Source organism: Heteronotia binoei, chromosome 13 (assembly GCF_032191835.1).
Source record: "Heteronotia binoei isolate CCM8104 ecotype False Entrance Well chromosome 13, APGP_CSIRO_Hbin_v1, whole genome shotgun sequence".
NCBI lineage: Eukaryota > Metazoa > Chordata > Lepidosauria > Squamata > Gekkonidae > Heteronotia > Heteronotia binoei.
Window position 1 is genome coordinate 10131483 of NC_083235.1, and position 18735 is coordinate 10150217.

At 50.4% G+C, this 18735-nt stretch overlaps 1 protein-coding gene across 1 annotated transcript in view; it reads right to left on the reverse strand.

The window, feature by feature from the left end:
- LOC132581717 (filamin-A-like) overlaps positions 1-18735 on the reverse strand; it is a 165876-nt gene that overhangs the window by 50818 nt on the left and 96323 nt on the right. Inside the window, 3 exon segments of the mRNA XM_060253110.1 lie at positions 636-743; positions 11954-12028; positions 12030-12202. Coding sequence (XP_060109093.1) covers positions 636-743; positions 11954-12028; positions 12030-12202 — 356 coding nt within the window.

Consider the following 18735-nt stretch of genomic DNA (forward strand, 5'->3'; position numbering starts at 1 on the left):
CTTCTCTTATGTGACACAGAGTGTTGGGCTGGATGGGCCATTGGCCTGATCCAACATGGCTTCTCTTATGTTCTTATGTGACACAGAGTGTTGGACTGGATGGGCCATTGGCCTGATCCAACATGGCTTCTCTTATGTTCTTATGGCTCTCAAACATCTGTCATGTATTCAATGTGGCTCTTATATTAAGCAAGTTTGGCCACCCCTGGTTCAGAGTGTGACTGTGTCCCACCTTTCCACCTTCCGCATCTCTTTGGATGTTGTCGGGGGGGTGCTTTTGTAGCAGGAACTCCTTTGCATGTTAGGCCACAAACCTATCCAAGCCTCCAAATGCTTACAGGGCTCTTCTTACAGGGCCTCTTGGAGGATTGGCTACATCAGGGGGTGCGGCCTAATATGCAAAGGAGTTCCTGCTACAATAAAAAGCCCAACCGCTCCTAGAAGCTGGACCCTACGCTCACACCCCTTCGTTTAGCCTGGCTGTCCCAAGAGACCCGCGGTGATCTCACGGCAAGAAGCAACCCAGCCGCAAGCAGAGCCAGACAAGCGTGAAGCAGCAGCCGACTGAATTCCGCAGGGTGGTTTCCCTGCTCAGAATGCCCTGGGGCCAGTTTTTCCTCTCCGAGAAACTGAACTGTTACTGTCGGTCCCCACGGCTGCTGTGCACCAGGCGGGTACGCGTAGGGCGGGGCGCGCATCGGCTGCGCCATCTGCTGGGGGGTCGTGCGCTCACCGTCCAGGGCCTGTGGCAGGAATGGGGGGGAGGGGGGGCAAGAGCATTAGAAGGGACTAAAGGAGAGGCTTTCTGGCTCAGGGCCAGAAGATCATCGCAGCACTTCGGCATTCGGAGTTCTGACAAATCCTTTTCTGGAAAAGGTTTCCCCCCCGCCCCCCCCCCCCCCCACCGCCCGCAGCATTCCAGTGGCACTAAAGTCGTTTGTCTTCCCAGGTCCACTCCCAGAAACGGTTCGATGCCCTGTTATTGAGCTGAAGACAATCTTATCTCAAAAGTAAGAACCGCGCTGGTGCCCTGGTTAGGGGACGTGCCAATCCGATACCAACAGCTATGCCCAATGCCCCTCCCTAGGAACCACGCAATCCTGGGAAACCTTTTTGCAGAAGCGTTTAATGCAGGGGTGGGGAACCTCACTTGGTGTGGCCCTCGGGAATTGCTGGGCCAAACCGAGCCATGGGGCAGCCTCCCTGGGGCCTGGCTGGCCAGCGAGGATCGCGGGGCCCAGCCGTGCTGTGCAGCAGCCTCTCCAGGGCCAGGCAGGGATCACAGGGCCCAGATGTACAGTGCAGCGGCCTCCCTGGGGCCTGGCTGGCCAGCGAGGATCGTGGGGCCCAGCCGCGCTGTGCAGCAGCCTCTCTAGGGCCAGGCAGGGATCACAGGGCTCAGACGTACTGTGCGGCAGCCTCCCTGGGGCCTTGGCCAGCCGGCCAGAATTGCTGCGGGGCCTGGAAAAGATACTGTCACATTTCAGTTTGCACTTGATGATCCCAGAGGGTGCGGCCGAATATGCTAATAAGCGTGTGACCTAATATGCTAATATTAGGGGATGTGGTCTAATATGCTACTGAGTTCCTGCTGGGCTTTTTCTACAAAAAAGCCCTGGACCTATGCATTTGCCAAGGGTGGCGGGCCAGGTGTGTTTGTGCGTGTGTGCGTGCGTGCCAGATGAGGCTCTCCCCACATGACTTCAAATAGAAAAAACAATTATTTGCGCTAATTCTGCCGGCCTGAATCATTCTCCCTCAGCGGAGCACTGTTTTTTTTAGTTAATTTTTTATGGCCCGCGAATGATGCTATAAATATCCATATGGCCCTTGGCAGAAAAAAAAAAGGCTCCCCACCCTTGGTTTAATGCAAGAGTGGTCTCCCTGCCCCCAGGGCCGGCGCGTGGGAGTAGGCCAAGCAGGTGGCCGCCTGGGGCGCCCCTTGGCCTAGGGGCACCACGAGGTGCCCCCTCTGCCCACGCCCTGCTGCCGTCCTGACTTAGTCGAGGTTTCCGGAGAATGGGGCAGCCTCGGCAAAGTCGGGGGGGCGTGGCAGCAAGCGCGCCCGCTGCCTTCGGGACTTTGCCGAGGCTTCCCAACGCTCAGGCAGCCTCGGCAAAGCCATCGTGATGTCATCGGCGCGTGGACGGATTTAACTGTGGGAGGGGGGACAGAGGAGCGGCATCCAGCCTGGGCTACGGGAGACTCTAGCGCCAGGCCTGCCCATCCCCAAACACACTTTTCAGCTATCCTTGAGAACTACAACTTGCTTAGGGGGCGGGCTGGCCCTGCTTGCAGGGTATCTGCTGTGGGGAAGGGAAGGGAAGGGAAGGGAAGGGAAGGGAAGGGAAGGGAAGGGAAGGGAAGGGAAGGGAAGGGAAAGAGATTGGAAGCCACTCTTGGGAAACCTTCAGGTAGCGAAGAGCGGGATATAAATCCAATCTCCTCTTCTTCAACTGGAGGGTCAGGAAAATTACTGTAGGTATAACCCCAGATAACCAAATGCACCTCCACGAAGACGGTATGTTCAAAAAATATTTCTTGGCCAAAATTCATGAATCCATAAACTACGCAATTATCATTCCAAAGAACTCCGTATGTCCACGCCTTTCCCCCCCCCCCAGTTCATACACAATTGTGGAGGTGCATTTCATTATCTGGGGTTACGATACCTAAGGTATTTTCCCTGTACCTTTATGCACAACCTTTCCCCCTTGGTTTGTGTTTATTACCGATTGGAAGTTGGCAACCTGGCAGAACCCCAGGTCTTTTTACAGTCTCCAGTTTTTGCAGCGTGACTTTTTCCAGTCCCTGGCCTGCACGGAGCTGTTTGCACCAAGGAAAAGGAGCTTTCTGTTGTGCTCTTGAGAGGGGGAGGAAACCCCAGTTCATGCTTTCCATTCAGTCAGACTTCCCTGGCCGCAGGACGCTCACGCGCCTGTTTCTAACAGCACTGGAAGACAATACCAGAAAGGGGGCATTGTACTCCTTAACAACCCCCCCACACACACACCATGCGCTCAATCAACCGCTAAGAGCTAGAGGGCTCCTTTTGTACTGGAAGCTGGAAACGGTGAGTAACTGTTCGAAACAGGAAGGCTTGGCTTCTGAGGAAGCCAAGAGATGAGTCAGGAGAACACGCTCTGCTGAACATTTGGATGGCACTTAAAAAAATACAGATGCCAGGATGTGAGTTCAGGTTACCAGATGTCCCCTTTTTAGAGGACAAGTCCTCTTCTTTTTTTGCGTGTGTGTGTCTGTCCGCTTTGGGGCTCTTTCTGAAGACTGACTGAAATGTCCTCTTTTTCGGTGGGAAGGTAAGGAATATTTTTTTTTAAAAAAGGCAAAAGGTCAAGGTAGTCCCCTGTGCAAGCACCAGTCATTTTTGACTCTGGGGTGACGTCGCATAACAACGTTTTCACGGCAGACTTTCTACGGGGTGGTTTGCCATTGCCTTCCCCAGTCATCTACGCTTTCCCCCCAGCAAGCTGGGGACTCCTTTGACCAACCTCGGAAGGATGGAAAGCTGAGTCGACCTTGAGCCAGCTACCTGAACCCAGCTTCCGCCGGGATCGAACTCAGGTCGTGAGCAGAGAGTTCAGGCCGCAGTACTGCAGCTTTACCACTCTGCACCACGGATCACCGCCTAAATAGCTGGGGTGTTCAAAACGAGATTTGTCGTTGTGGAGAAACACCATCTTAGAGTGCTGGTGCTTCATTGGCAGGGATCAGTAAATTCCTCAGCAGGCTTTGTAGCCTCCCTCCAACCCCCCCCCCTCCCTTCCAGAGCCAAACCAACAACTCTAGGGGGAAAGTCTCCTAGAGAGGCAGGAAGTGCTTTTGTTCTTGGCATGTGTGTTAGCAGGAAGAGAAGGGCAGTTGGAAGCCAGCGCTCGAGCGAGCATGTGGTGAGCAATGGAGGCTCCTGCCTGGGAGGCCCCAGGCAGTCAGACCAAGTAAGTCATTCTCATAGGCAGGGCAAGTGTAGACCAGGGACAATACGATGCGTTTAAAAACCACCTTTATTTTGTTATGCTGTTTGCTGTGTGTGTGCTGTGCTGTGCTAACTTTTTAAAGGCAACTGTTTTTGTTTTGTTTTTCTTTCCCTATCTTTTTCTCTTTTTAAATAAATGTTTTTTCTGTTTTAAATACTGGCAGTCAATCTCTGTACCACATAGATCCCCAAACCGCTTTAGACCACGCTGTTTTTAAGAAGGGGGCCCCAGGGAAGGGGGAAGGCATGCAGTTGGATAAGGTGCCAATCCTCCAGGGGTGCCCCAAAGAAGTGCTGAGGTCTCTGTGAAACCCAAGTACAGGGTGGCAGAGGACCTTGAGGCTGGGCCTCATAGCGGGAGAGGGGGATTGGGAGTCCTGTTCCTCTCAATCTGAACCCCGGGACTGAGCAGGTGGTGGCAGCGCGCCCAAGGGGCAGGAGGAGAAATAGCTCCCTCCAGGAGTTGGCGACTCAATAGGGAGCAGACGGGACCGGGTCTGAAGGCAGAATCGGGCCGGTTCCGCCACAGTCGTAACCATTGCTTGTTTGAAGTAGTCAATCAGGAAAGACGTCCTCTTTTTTGCTTTTCAAAAACTTATACACGAATGCACACATGTGCGTGAACGCAGGGGTGGAATTCTAGCAGGAGCTCCTTTGCATTTTAGGCCACACACCCGATATAGCCCATCCTCCAAGAGCTTACAGGGCTCTTTTTTGTAAGCTCTTGGAGGATTGGCTACATCAGGGGTGTGTGGCCTAAAATGCAAAGGAGCTCCTGCTAGAATTCCACCCCTGTGTGTGTGTGGTGTGTGTGTGTGTCTCATTCACTTTGTGCTTTTGAGATTCCAGCATCTTAGAGGCCAGCAGGATATATATATTCGGAATATTGTAATGTTGATTCTCAAAAGCTCAACCAACCCCCCTCCGCATCTAATTTTGTAGGCCTCTAGAATCTAGCTGTTGTCCTGCTGTGCAAACCAGCATGGCTACTTTCTGAAAAGATCTTTGTGTTTTCTAGTCAGGGTAGGTTTGGGTAAGGAAGAGCCCTGTTGGATCAGACCAGTGGCTCATCTAGACCGGCATCCTGTCCAACATCCAGTTCCTCTGGAGGGCCAACAACAGGGCAGAGAGGCCTTCCCCTGAGAAGAACATCAGAAGAGCCCTGCTAGATCAGGCCAGGGAGGGTCCATCTAGTCCAGCCTCCTGTCTCACACAGTGGCCAACCAGTTCCTCTGGAGGGCCAACAACAGGGCAGAGAGGCTGAGGTCTTCATAAGAACATCAGAAGAGCCCTGCTGGATCAGGCCAGGGAGGGTCCATCTAGTCCAGCCTCCTGTCTCACACAGTGGCCAACCAGTTCCTCTGGAGGGCCAACAACAGGGCAGAGAGGCTGAGGCCTTCCCCTGAGAAGAACATCAGAAGAGCCCTGCTGGGTCAGACCAATGAGGGTCCATCCAGTCCAGCATTCTGTCTCATACAGTAGCCAGCCAGTTCCTCTGGAGGGTCAACAAAAGGGCACAGAGGCCGAGGCCTTCATGAAAACATCAGAAGAGCCCTGTTGGATCAGCAGGATATATATGGTTGCATCTAGTCTAGCATCCTGTCTCACTTAGTGGCCAACCAGTTCCTCTGGTGGGCAATCAACAGGGCAGAGAGGCTGAGGCCTTCCCCTGAGAAGAACATTAGAAGAGCTCTGCTGGATCAGACCAGTGAGGGTCCATCTATTCCAGCCTCCTATCTCACTTAGTGGCCAAACAATTCCTCTGAATGGTCAACAACAGGGCAGAGAGGCTGAGGCCTTCCCCTGAGAAGAACATGAGAAGAGCCCTGCTGGATCAGACCAGTGAGGGTCCATCTATTCCAGCCTCCTGTCTTGCACAGGGGCCAGCCAGTTCCTCTGGAGGACCAACAACAGGGCATGGAGGCCAAGGCCTTTCCTGATGAGAACATCAGAAAAGCCCTGCTGGGTCAGACCAGGGGTCCATCTAGTCCAGCATCATGTCTCACACAGTGGCCAACCACTCCTTCTGGAGGGTCAACAAAAGGGCAGAGAGGCCAAGGCCTTCATGAGAACATCAGAAGAGCCCTGTTGGATCAGCAGGATATATATGTTGCATCTAGTCCAGCCTCCTGTCTCACTTAGTGGCCAACCTGTTCCTCTGGTGGGCAATCAACAGAGCAGAGAGGCTGAGGCCTTTCACCGATGTTGCCTCCAGGCACGGGGCTTCAGAGGCTGACTGCCGTTTTGTCGAAAAAGAGGTGCCGGAGCTCATTAGCTCAGCTTATTTGCATGTGCCACATACCTCCGACATCGCCGGGAGGTGTCCTAAATTATATCAGCTCAGCATCTACCTTAAAAAGCTTCTACAATTAGAATTGTCATCATAAAACCCGACTCCCATCCAACGTTCCCTCTAAGCTGCAGAGTCTTCTGAGCAAAAATTCTACTTTGTGAGTGACTGGCATTAAAGCGGTGAGCTCCTGCATCAATTAGTGTGCTCCGAGGCAATTTTTCCTGAGCGAAGACAAAAAAAAAGTGTGAACTGGAGGCTAAAAATCCGCGAGCTAACTCAGCTTAGAGGGAACGCTGCTCCCGTCACACTTTTCGAATTACTTTCTCCTACGTGGCCACAGTGGTACGAAGAAGATTTCCAACTGCCCGCTCTATTCGTTTCGGTTGTTTCCCTATCTTTTTTTGTGGGGAAATTATTAGAAAGTTTGTTTCTAGAGTTCAGCAAAATGCTGAAGTTTAATTCTTGAGTTTAATTCTAAAAGTTTAATTCTAGAATTCAGCAAAATGCTTGCAGGGGGCTTGAACAATGAAGCCCAGAAGCAAGTTGGTTTTGTGTGTGTGTGTGTGTGTGTGTGTAAGAAAGAGCACAATAAAATTTAGAGCTTCCATAGCTCTATTCCTGTGAGCTGCCTGAAATGAAACCTGCCTATGGGCCAATGACCCAGATCTGCATTGCTTCAGCAGGGTTCACGTTTTAAGAAAACATTTTCTCCCCGGGTGACAGCTATGCTAAACCTCTGATGTGCTGCGCTGACTATATATGGGGATTTTATGTAGGAAGGCAGAAAAATGCAGCCTTCCCTCCCCACCCCACGTACATTCTGAAGTGGCACGAGCCAAACAATTCTTTCCCCGGCTGCACGATGTGTACATTGGTGCTCGGCATCGAGGGCCGTGCCCTTCCCACTTGCTCCAGCTAGGAGAGCTTTCAAATAAGCCCCCTCTGAACGGGACTGCTCGGCAGATCAGAACAATGGGAGGAAGGGCCGGGAGTAATGGAAACGTAAAACCGGCCAGGAGATGGATTTTCCTGACACGAATGATCAATCTTTCAGATGCCTTGGCGTCAGCCCCCGGTTTAGGACAGACGGTAGCAAGATGGAAACATGAAGCAGACAATGTTCTCCCCCCCCCCCCACCAATAAAGGTTGGACTGCAAGCATTCCATCTGTCCACAGGGCTGGTTGACGCACACAGTCCACACTCGGCTGAACCGTCTTCAATACCGACAATACAGGCAGTTTTGGGAAAGGGCCCGGCAAAGAGTCAAGCAGGCCTCCGTGGAAATGCCTCTCCCTTGTGTGGATTCCTCCCCACCCCACACTTCAGGACTGGCCTGTTGAAGCAGCACCACTTGAAGCAACGCATTTGAGAACACATGACCAGAACCTCCCTGCTGCCAAAATTTGGGGAACACAACAAAAAAATGCAAGCTAGTGGCCAATTTACTAAGAAGTATATAGAAACCAGTCCAAATGTCCAAAACATGTACATTCAAGTCCCAAAGTAGTGTGGTGACAAGCCAATCGATTAAGTGCTTGTTTCTTTCTAGTCTTCATCAGACTTGGGACCAATATTGATTCAATTATATAGATTCTTTACATAATTTTTCAAAAAGGGGGACGCAAAGCGTCTCCAGAAGCAATTTCACATCGGCTACAGCTCAGTATAAGGCTTCTTGCACCAAGAAGGCTTATACTTGCGCAAGAAGGCTCAAACTGAGCTGTAGCCGATGTGAAATTGCTGCTGGAGACGCTCTGCGTCCCCCTTTTTAAAAAATGATGTAAAGAATCTATACAATTGAATCAATATTGGTCCCAGGTCTGATGAAGACTGGAAAGAAACAAGTACTTAATCGATTGGCTTGTCACCACACTACTTTGGGACTTGAATGTACATGGGGTTTTTTTTACATTTGGACTGGTTTCTATATATTTCTTAGCAAATTGGTCACTAGCTTGCATTTTTTGTTGTGTTATCCATTATAGTGGCCTCTCTCGGTTTGTATTCTATGCCAGAATTCGGGGCCCAATGAGAAGGCATCCGCCCCCTCCGTTCTCAGGCCTAGAGAACTCCCCTCACTTCCCAACCAGGGAAAAGAAAGCCACAGACTTCCCTGTGGCAACGTCTCCCATAAATAAAGAATTCTGTACTATTTAGAACATTTTTAAGCTGCCTCTACAGGGAACCTGCCCCGGTCAGCTTAAGAAAATAAACAAGGCAAGGCACAGTCTGGATGTCCAAAGGGGCCGGGCACCTTCCTGTAGCTAAAACGGCAAACAGAAGAACGAGGAGGTCTGACAAAGCGAAGTTCTAAGCTCTCCTGGATCTGCTCCAAGGATCACTTTTGCTCCTCTCTGCAAATGGCCAGTATTACACGGCCTGCCCCATTCTACCACCTGATCCAGTCACTGTTTAGTGCACCTGGCTTATGGTTATTAAACACACCATGAGAGCTTTTACTAACGCACATATTTAAAAAAGCAATGTTTAAACACAGTATATTCACATATTAATCAAGCAATGTTTAATCAAGCAATGATGGTGGCTCAGTGGTAGAGCATCTGCTTGGGAAGCAGAAGGTCCCAGGTTCAATCCCCGGCATCTCCAAAAAAAAAAAGGGTCCAGGCAAGTAGGCGTGAAAAACCTCAGCTTGAGACCCTGGAGAGCCGACGCCAGTCTGAGTAGACAAGACTGACTTTGATGGATCGAGGGTCTGATTCAGTATAAGGCAGTTTCATATGTTCATAAGTATTTTACAGTCCCTTGGACTGCAAGAAGATCCAATCCGTCAGTCCTCAGGGAAATCAACCCTGACTGTTCCCTGGAAGGTCAGATACTGAAGCTGAAGCTCAAATACTTTGGCCCCCAAATGAGAAGGGAGCACTCCCTGGAGAAGATCCTGATGCTGGGAAAGACAGAAGGGGACGGCAAAAGATGGGATGGCTGGACAGCGTTACTGATGTAACAAACACGAATTTGAGCAGACTTCGGAGGAAGGTGGAAGACAGGAGGGCCTGGCGTGGCTTTGTCTGTGGGGTCGTAAAGAGTCGGACTCGACTGTGCGACTGAACAACAACAAAAATTTCACAGTCTATTTTTATTTATGTATTTATTTATTTAGAATTTATATCCCGCCCTTCCCACAAGTGGCTCAGGGCGGGATATAAAGCACCATTTTAAAGATGGTGTGCAATATTTTTTTTTTGGGGGGGGGGGGGGGGTCATTTTGTAGAAAAAGAAGTGCCAGAGCTCATTAGCACAACTCATTTGCATATGCCACACTCTCCTGACCTCACCAGAAGGCAGACTCAATTAGATCAGCTCAGCGTCAACCTTAAAATGCTTCTTGAATTAGAACGGTCATCGTAAAACCTGACTCCCATCAGACTTTTTAAAATGACTTCCTCCTCCGTGGCCACAGCAGCATGAGGAAGATGCCCATCTGTCTGCTCGACATGTTTGGGTTAGTTTCCCATTTTTTTGTGGGGAAATTTTTTCGAGGGTTTGCCAGATCATGGAGTTCTGCAAAATTCTCACCGGGGTGTGTGTGTGTTTGAACAATGGAGCCCAGAAGCAAGCTTTTTGGGGGAAGGAAGGAAGGAAGGAAGGAAGGAAGGAAGGAAGGAAGGAAGGAAGGAAGGAAGGAAGGAAGGAAGGAAGGAAGGAAGGGAGGGAGGGAGGGAGGGAGGGAGGGAGGAAGGGAGGGAGAGAGAAGGAGAGAAAGAGAGAGAAAGAGAAAGAGAAAGAGAGAGAGAGAGAAAGAGAAAGAGAGAGAAAGAGAGAGAGAAAGAGAGAGAGAAAGAGAGCGAAAGAGAGAGAGAGAGAGAAAGAGAGAAAGAAAGAAAGAAGCACAATAAAATGTAGAGGTTCCGGAGCTCCTGCCCAAAATGAGGCCTGACTTTAGGACTTCCTGAAGTCCGATAATCCCCAAACAGGTGTGACTGCAATTCCCAAACAGGTGTGGCCGCAACCGGACCGCTGCTTCCATCCACTTTCGGAATCAATCCTTCTTCTGGCAGCTCACCAAGGGATTAAGTATTTCAACTGGCACTGCTCTATATAACCAATGGATCTAGGACGGCGCCACACTTCTATTGTCCTGGGCTTCTCTTGAAAGGGCCGTGGGGTTAAACATTGCTTTTTCAAATATATGTATTCGTCAAAACTCTCACGGAGTGTTTCATGATCATAAGCCTTACTCATACCCGCGAACTCTCTGGTTTTGACATGCTTAGTACATCTGGGCTGACTTGTTCTTTAAAGGCTCAGTGTTCCCTCTTCCAGGAGTATATTTCTTTATTAATTGTATTTATTTATTTATTTTGAAAAAAAAAATCATCCACCTTTCTTCCTGACGGAGTTCGAAGCTGCTTAGGATGTAGATAAAATACCCCGAAATTGAAACCCAAAATTTAACATCAGAATCGAGGACCGTTTAATGCAATGACGCTTGTTTTCAGCTGCCTCCTAAAGATCGAAAGCGAGGGGGCCAGGGTTACCTCCCTGAGGAGCAGGGTCGCTGCGTGGGAGTAGGCCAAGTAGGCTGTTGCCTAGGGCGCCACCTGGCCTACGGGGAGCCACCAGGCACCCCCTCTCCTTATGCCCAGGTTCAATCCCTGACATCTCCACTAAAAAAGGGTCCAGGCAAATAGGTGTGAAAAACCTCAGCTTGAGACCCTGGAGAGCCACTGCCAGTCTGAGTAGACAAGACTGATGGACCCAGGGTCTGATTCAGTAGAAGGCAGCTTCATATGTTCATGCGCAGCATGCATGCTCCTTGGAGCCTGCCTTCCCCAATGGAAAGCTGGCTCCATGGAGCATAGATGCTGCCCAGCCGGTTGACAGACCCGGGAAATGCGAAAGCGGATGCCCAGCAGGGATAAAATAACCAATTGTAAAAGCTGAAGAAGAGCCAATTACAGTTTCTAAAAATTGGCTCCTGTTGAAGTTGTAGGCTGCCACTCATCCTTCCTACTCTGCTTTCACAGACCCATGGGGTGGGAGCTGTAGTTTGGTGATAGAGCGTTTTTCTCACATGCACAAGGTCTTGTCCCTGGCACCTCCAGCTAAAAGGATCAAGTAGAAATGGCCATGTGAAGGTCTTGTCCCTGGCACCTCCAGCTAAAAGGATCAAGTAGAAATGGTCATGTCAAGGTCTTGTCCCTGGCACCTCTAGCTACACGGATCAAGTAATATCCTCACAATTAAAAATGTAAATAGTTTCAAGTTCATTTCTCCTATAATTCTGTTTTTAAAAACAATTTTTTTTGGGGGGGGGCACTAGTGGGCAGCTCACCTAGGGCACCAAAAACCCTAGCACCGGCCCTGCTGGAGAGGTTATTCCACAATCATGGGGTTGCCACCAAAAAGGCCCTGTCCTGTGTACCCACCGAAGAAGCTTCTTTGATCGATGGGACAGACAGGAGGGTCCTCCCCCCGTGATCATTCTAGGCCAGAAGCATATTTGAGAAGACAATCCTCAAAATACCCCAGTCCAAAGCCATATATAGGATTTCTGGCAAGTTTTGAACACACCGCCTAACTTTCATCTCACCCACCCATGTTTGCAGCGGGCAGACCCTCGAGCCACAGTGTTCTAAGACACAGTTTCACCATCAACCCCTCTACATCAACCCCATGGCTGCGAGCCACGCCGAGACGCACCGTGACCTGGAAAGGGCTGTTGGGAATATGCTCCCCTCCAAAGCGGACGCAGATGACGTATTTGCCTGGCTGGGGGGGCTGTGTAGAAGATGTCGAAGGTCCCATCCTCGTTTTCCACAACGTCCACGTCCACCTCCGTGCCGTCGGGCGTGCAGACCGTGCACGTCACCTTGCCCTTCCCGGCGGCCTTGGCGTCCACCGTGATCACCGTCTCTTCTCCGATCTGGATGGTGGGACCGATGCCTGCTCCTGGTGGAAGGGGAGACTGTAAGGGACGGAGAGCTTCGGCCCGGAACCGAGCCCCACCCCACCCCACCCCCATGCACGGCAAGGGCACTCCGTCCACGACAGGGCCTCCCCCAGCCTCATGCTGCACAGGGTTGCCAACCTCCAGGCGAATGCAGGAAAAAGGGAGAGGGTGATGCAAAAGTGCTCGAGAGCAAGACCACCAAGCAGGGGTGGAATTCTAGCAGGAGCTCCTTTGCAGATTAGGCCACGCCCCCCTGATGGAGCCAATCCTCTTGGAGCTCACAGTAGGCCCTGTAAGAAGAGCCCTGTAACCTCCAGGAGGATTGGCTCCATCAGGGGTGTGTGGCCTAATATGCAGGGTGGAATTCTAGGAGTGCTCCTTTGCATATTAGGCCACACCCCCTGATGGAGCCAATCCTCTTGGAGCTGACAGTAGGCCCTGTAAGAAGAGCCCTGTAAGCTCCTGGAGGATTGGCGACATCAGGGGGGCGTGGCCTAATATGCAAAGGAGCTCCTGCTAGAATTCCACCCCTGACCACCAGTATCGTAACCCCCAATGACGAAATACAAACGTCCAAATATTATTACCCATCTCAGTATCTTTCTTATACAAAATCCTTCCATATATAAGTCGTACGCCTTCCAATTGCGCCAGAGGCCAACATGTTCAAACATCCAAAGTCTCTATACAAGTTAAACAAGAATGGAGCCAGAAAGGGAATCAACCCCACTGTTCCAATAAAGTATTTTGTCTTCGCTTTTTGCTTCACTTGTATAGAAGTCTCTTGTATAGGTGCATGCTAAGATGCACGGAGAAACACAGCTCTCTTCAGCAGAAAAACAGCTCTCTTCATTAAATGCATGGAGAAACACAACTTTCTTCAGCAGGTCACAGAATCATAGAGTTGGAAGGGACCTCTAGGGTCCAACCCCCTGCCCAATGCAGGAAACTCACAAACACCTCCCCCTAAATTCACAGGATCTTCACTGCTGTCAGATGGCCATCTAGCCTCTGTTGAAAAACCTCCAAGGAAGGAGAGCCCACCACCTCCCGAGGAAGCCTGTTCCACTGAGGAACCGCTCTAAACTCACAAACACCTCCCCCTAAATTCACAGGATCTTCACTGCTGTCAGATGGCCCTCTAGCCTCTGTTGAAAAACCTCCGAGGAAGGAGAGCCCACCACCTCCCAAGGAGGAAGCCTGTTCCACTGAGGAACCGCTCTAAACTCACAAACACCTCCCCTTAAACTCACAGGATCTTCATTGCTGTCAGATGGCCCTCTAGCCTCTGTTGAAAAACCTCCAAGGAAGGAGAGCCCACCACCTCCCAAGGAGGAAGCCTGTTCCACTGAGGAACCGCTCTAAACTCACAAACACCTCCCCCTAAATTCACAGGATCTTCACTGCTGTCAGATGGCCCTCTAGCCTCTGTTGAAAAACCTCCGAGGAAGGAGAGCCCACCACCTCCCAAGGAGGAAGCCTGTTCCACTGAGGAACCGCTCTAAACTCACAAACACCTCCCCCTAAATTCACAGGATCTTCATTGCTGTCAGATGGCCATCTAGTCTCTGTTGAAAAACCTCCAAGGAAGGAGAGCCCACCACCTCCCGATGAAGCCTGTTCCACTGAGGAACCGCTCTAAACCCACAAACACCTCCCCCTAAATTCACAGGATCTTCATCGCTGTCAGATAGCCATCTAGCCTCTGTTGAAAAACCTCCAAGGAAGGATAACCCACCACCTCCCAAGGAGGAAGCCTGTTCCACTGAGGAACCGCTCTAAATGCACAAACCCCTCCCCCCTAAATTCACAGGATCTTCATTGCTGTCAGAGGGCCATCTAGCCTCTGTTGAAAAACCTCCAAGGAAGGAGAGCCCACCACCTCCCAAGGAAGCCTGTTCCACTGAGGAATTGCTCTAACAGTCAGGAAGATCTTCCTCATGTTGAGCCGGAAACTCTTGATTTAATTTCAACCCATTGGTCCTGGTCCTACCTTCATCAGGATGCTCCATGCATCCTAATGAAGAGACCTGCATTTCTTGAAAATGTATGCTTCAATAAAATTTGTCAGTCTTGATGGTGCTACTGGACTCTACTATTTTGCAGCAACTGACTAACACAGCTAACTCCTCTGGATCTATGTTAATACTTGCGCTTTGCTTCCATTCTGATGTTTAGATTTCTGGTTGGATCTACAACCCAAGTCCTATTGCACCGCTCACTGAAATGTCGCATCCTTGCTGATTGTATTGACTAACTTTGTGGAATCCACCTTGAGTCCAAGGGATATAAGGGGACTATTAAAAAGTACACTGCAGAGCAGGGGTGTCAAACATGCAGTTCGGGGGGCGAATCAGGCCCCCAGAGGGCTCCTATCAGGCCCCCGAGCAATTGGCTGTCATCTGCTTCCTTCTCCCTCTCTCTTGCTTCCTTCTGCATCACAGCTTGCTTTGCAAGGCTTGCTCAATCACACAGGAGCTACAGAGCAATTTTCTCCATTGGCTGAGGCTTCTCCCTTTGGAGAGCAAGCGGGAAGGAATAGCTTGCTTTGCCAGGCTCTCTCAATTGCACAGCAGAGCTACTGACCCAAGCCTCTCTTCCTTCTATTGGCTGAGGCTCCTCCTCTACCCAGTGCCTTGGGGAAGGAAAGAAAGAGCCAGAGCTTCCTTTGCCCAGTTTCCTGGATCCCATGGGAGAAATACAAAGAAAGCATCTTTAAGATCAATGAGCGCTAATATTTTAAGCATGTTTTAAGTTTTAAAAAATATATATTTGTGTTTGTCTGGTTTTTTTTAATAAAGTTTATATCTCTGCTACCTAATCTTAAATAGATACACACAGGGCCCAGCCCAACGTGGCTCGGCCCAACCCAACAAGGTCTCTTTTATGTCAGATCCAGCCCTCATAACAAATGAGTTTGACACCCCTGTGGAAGCTAGAAGACCCAGTGACCAATCCTGTACAGGTCCCGCGGAACCTTCCAGAACATCATGTGGAAAGAACTAAAGCAAGAAGGTGGCAAGGGTGAGGGGAGGCACAACAACCCAAACTCTGATTACAGCCCAGAAGCAGGAAAACGGAGGAAAGGATGTTTCAGCCTTGGGTGACCATGTATGTGTCAGCTCTTAAGACTTTTCATAGCAGCTCTGGAGAATTTTCAAAGTTCCCACAGACTAAAAAGGAGTTCCAGGGCTTAGACTTTTCATAGTTCCCACAGGCAAAAAAATAAAAGTTCGAGGCCTTGCATTTGCAATGAGAAGAGATGGGAACCATAGATTACAAAGCCTGAGAGCTTCTGTGCTATGGATGAGCGCAGAACTACAACTCCCCGAGTTCCTTGAGGGTGGGATACAGGTAGCAGCATCCTTCACAAAGCCCTAAGGTCACTGCCCTGTGCCTCATGGCCCAGGCTAGCCCAGTCTCATCAGATCCCGGAAGCTAAGTTGAGGGAGTCGTTATCTGGAAACCTGGCCTCAATAAAGCCAGGCTTTTCACCAAGATGAAAAAGCCATGTTCTTGAAGCACAGCAACAGGTTCAGAGGTTCTCAACGTGGTGCCCCCCTGGGCGCCATGGTAGTCACCAGGGCCTTTTTTCTAGCAGGAACTCCTTTGCATATTAGACCACACCTTCCTGATGTAACCAATCCTCCAAGAGTTTACAGTAGGTCCTGTACTAAGACAGCCCTGTAAGCTCTCGGAGGACTGGCTACATTAGGGTGTGTGGCCTAATATGCAAAGGAGTTCCGGCTACAAAAAACCCAAAAAAGCCCTCGTAGTCACCAAGTGTTTTCTGAAAGGGGGTGGAGTACGGTTGCCAAGTCCTCCACAACCTCCAGCCTATTGTACCATAGAGTTTTACCTCCCAAACAGCTAGAGCGTCTGGGGAAACCATAGAGTTTTCTCAGAAATGCCTAGAGCAGCTGGTGCACGGTGCCGCCAGTGCGGTGATGTCACTTGCGGTGATGTCACTTGACATCATTGCACTGGCGACATCGGGGGAGGTTCCCCCTGCCCAGCCCAGGGGCTTGACAAACCTAGGGTGAAAAGTGAGGCCCACCATGGCTTCCGATTAGGAAATCTGATGAACCTCGCAGGTTTTTAAGTACGTTGCTTTGGCGGCAGTGACCGCCGCAGCACAAGGAGCTTTCGCTGAATGCCTAAAGGCAAAAGACAGTGGCCATTTTGCAGTTATACGTCCACCACATTGAATTGGCATTCTGAAGCTGCCCAGAGGCTTTTAAAAGGTTGAGGACCTCACGCATTGGTGGGAAGGTGACACTTTTTTGTTGTTCAGCTGCACAGTCCAGTCCGACTCTTTGCGACCCCCCTGGACCAAGTCACGCCAGGCCCTCCTGTCTTCCACCATCCTCCGAAGTCTGCTCAAATTCGTGTTTGTTACATCAGTAACGCTGTCCAGCCATCACCGCTTTTGCCGTCCCCTTCTTTTGCCTTCTGCCTTTCCCAGCATCAGGGTCTTCTCCAGGGAGTGCTCCCTTCTCACTGGGTGGCCAAAGGATTGGAGCTTCAGCTTCAGCATCTGACCTTCCAGGGAACAGTCTGGGTTGATTTCCCTTAGGACTGATGGACTGGATCTTCTTGCAGTCCAAGGGGCTCTCAAGAGTCTTCTCCAGCACCACAGCCCAAAAGCATTTATTTCAGAATATAAACATAGTAAATTTTTTTAAAAGGACTGATGCAAGGCAGTTAAGGGCAGTGGGTGCAGATCGAACTCACTCACCTTGGCAGCATGGCTTGTGCCATCTGCCAAGCAAGCCTAGCTAAAGAGACGTGTACTGCTACTTGTGATGGCTGGTGAAGACCTATGTGTCTTCTGTTCCTAAAATTCTTTCCCCTCGGGTGGTTAAAACGCAAGGTTAAAATGCTTGGGGCTCTTTAGCTTGGAGAAACTGGGTGACATGAGAGAGGTTTACAAGACTATGCATGGGATAGAGAAGGTAGAGAAAGAAGTCCTTTTCTCCCTTTCTCACAATACAGGAACTCGTGGGCACTCCATGAAATTGCTCGAGCAGTCAGGTTAGAACAGAAAAAAGAAAGTCCTTCTTCACCCAAAGGGTGATTAAGATGCGGAATTCACTGCCACAGGAGGTGGATAAAGCTACAAGTATAGATGGCTTCAAGAGAGGATCATATGGAGCAGAGGTCCATCAGGAGCTATTGGCCACAAGGTATAGATGGAACTCTCTGTCTGGGGCAGGGATGCTCTGGATTCTTGGTTGTTTTGGAGGGGGAGGGGCAACAGTGGGAGGGCTTCTGGAATTCGGACCCCACAAGTGGACCTCCTGATGGCACCTGGGTTTTTTTGGCCACTGTGTGACACAGAGGGTTGGACTGGAGGGGCTATTGGTCTGACCCAACATGGCTTCTCTTATGTTCTTATGGGCCATTGGCCTAATTCAACATGGCTTCTCTTACATTCTTATGTCTGGGGCATGTGATCCTCTGTATTCTTGGTGCTTGGGGGAGCACAGTGGGAAGGCTTCTAGTGTCCTGGCCCCACTGATGGATCTCCTGATGGCACCTGGTTTTTTTAGCCCGTGTGACAAAGAGTGTTGGACTGGAGGGGCCAGTGGCCTGATCGAACATGGCTTCTCTTATGTTCTTATGTGACACAGAGTGTTGGATTGGAGGGGCCATTGGCCTGATCCAACATGGCTTCTCTTATGTTCTTATGCTCAGAGGGCAATGAGACACTCTGCCCTGACACTTAGATGTGGCAGCCATGGAGACAAATGCTCAGCTGCTCATCCGAGTGTTCTCTCACCACAAACCCCACGCCGCCCCCCGTATCCCACACCGCTTCAGATGTGGCTAAAGCATCCCCAGTGCAGGAGTGCTTCAAACACCCTGAGGAAGGAGCCAAATGCGACTGCCCAAAGACTCCACCCAAGCCAGGAAACATCCTTCCCTAGAGAGGAAAGCCTTTGCTGTGGGGTCAAGGAAACATGCCTGATCTGTTCCCCGGACCCCGAAGACGAGCACATTCTGCAACTGCCCCCTGTGCAAGCCAAGTCCAGCCAGAGATAAGCCTTAAGGGGAAGGATTATTTCAGGGAGGGAGGAGATAAAGAGGGTGGGGTTGGGGGAGAAGGACTAGGGAAACCATGCCGTGCCCCACTTCCCAGCACTTAGATCCACCTCAGAACAGTTCACTAGAGCTGAAGGAAGTTACCCAAAAGTTTAGGAAGGTTGTTTCGCTTTTACATCTCTGAAGAGGCTTCATCAAGCGAAAAGTTCTGCCTTTCCGGCGGAAGCCACGGCCAGGGAGGACCTATGCTTCTCTGCTTTGTATGCCTCAACCGGTGGCATCTTTGCTTTCGAGAGATCTTTCCGGGCCCACCTGAGCCAAGAGACACCTCTGGAGAGCTGCTACCAGGTGGAGCCAACAGACAAGCCTGAGAAAGGAGCAGGGATCTAACGTTGCCGTTTGTGCCGCTGTAACCAAGTTGCAGTCTTACAGCAACGCGAGTTCATATGGCAATAGCTCGTCTCCGTTCCCTGGGACTAAGCCACTG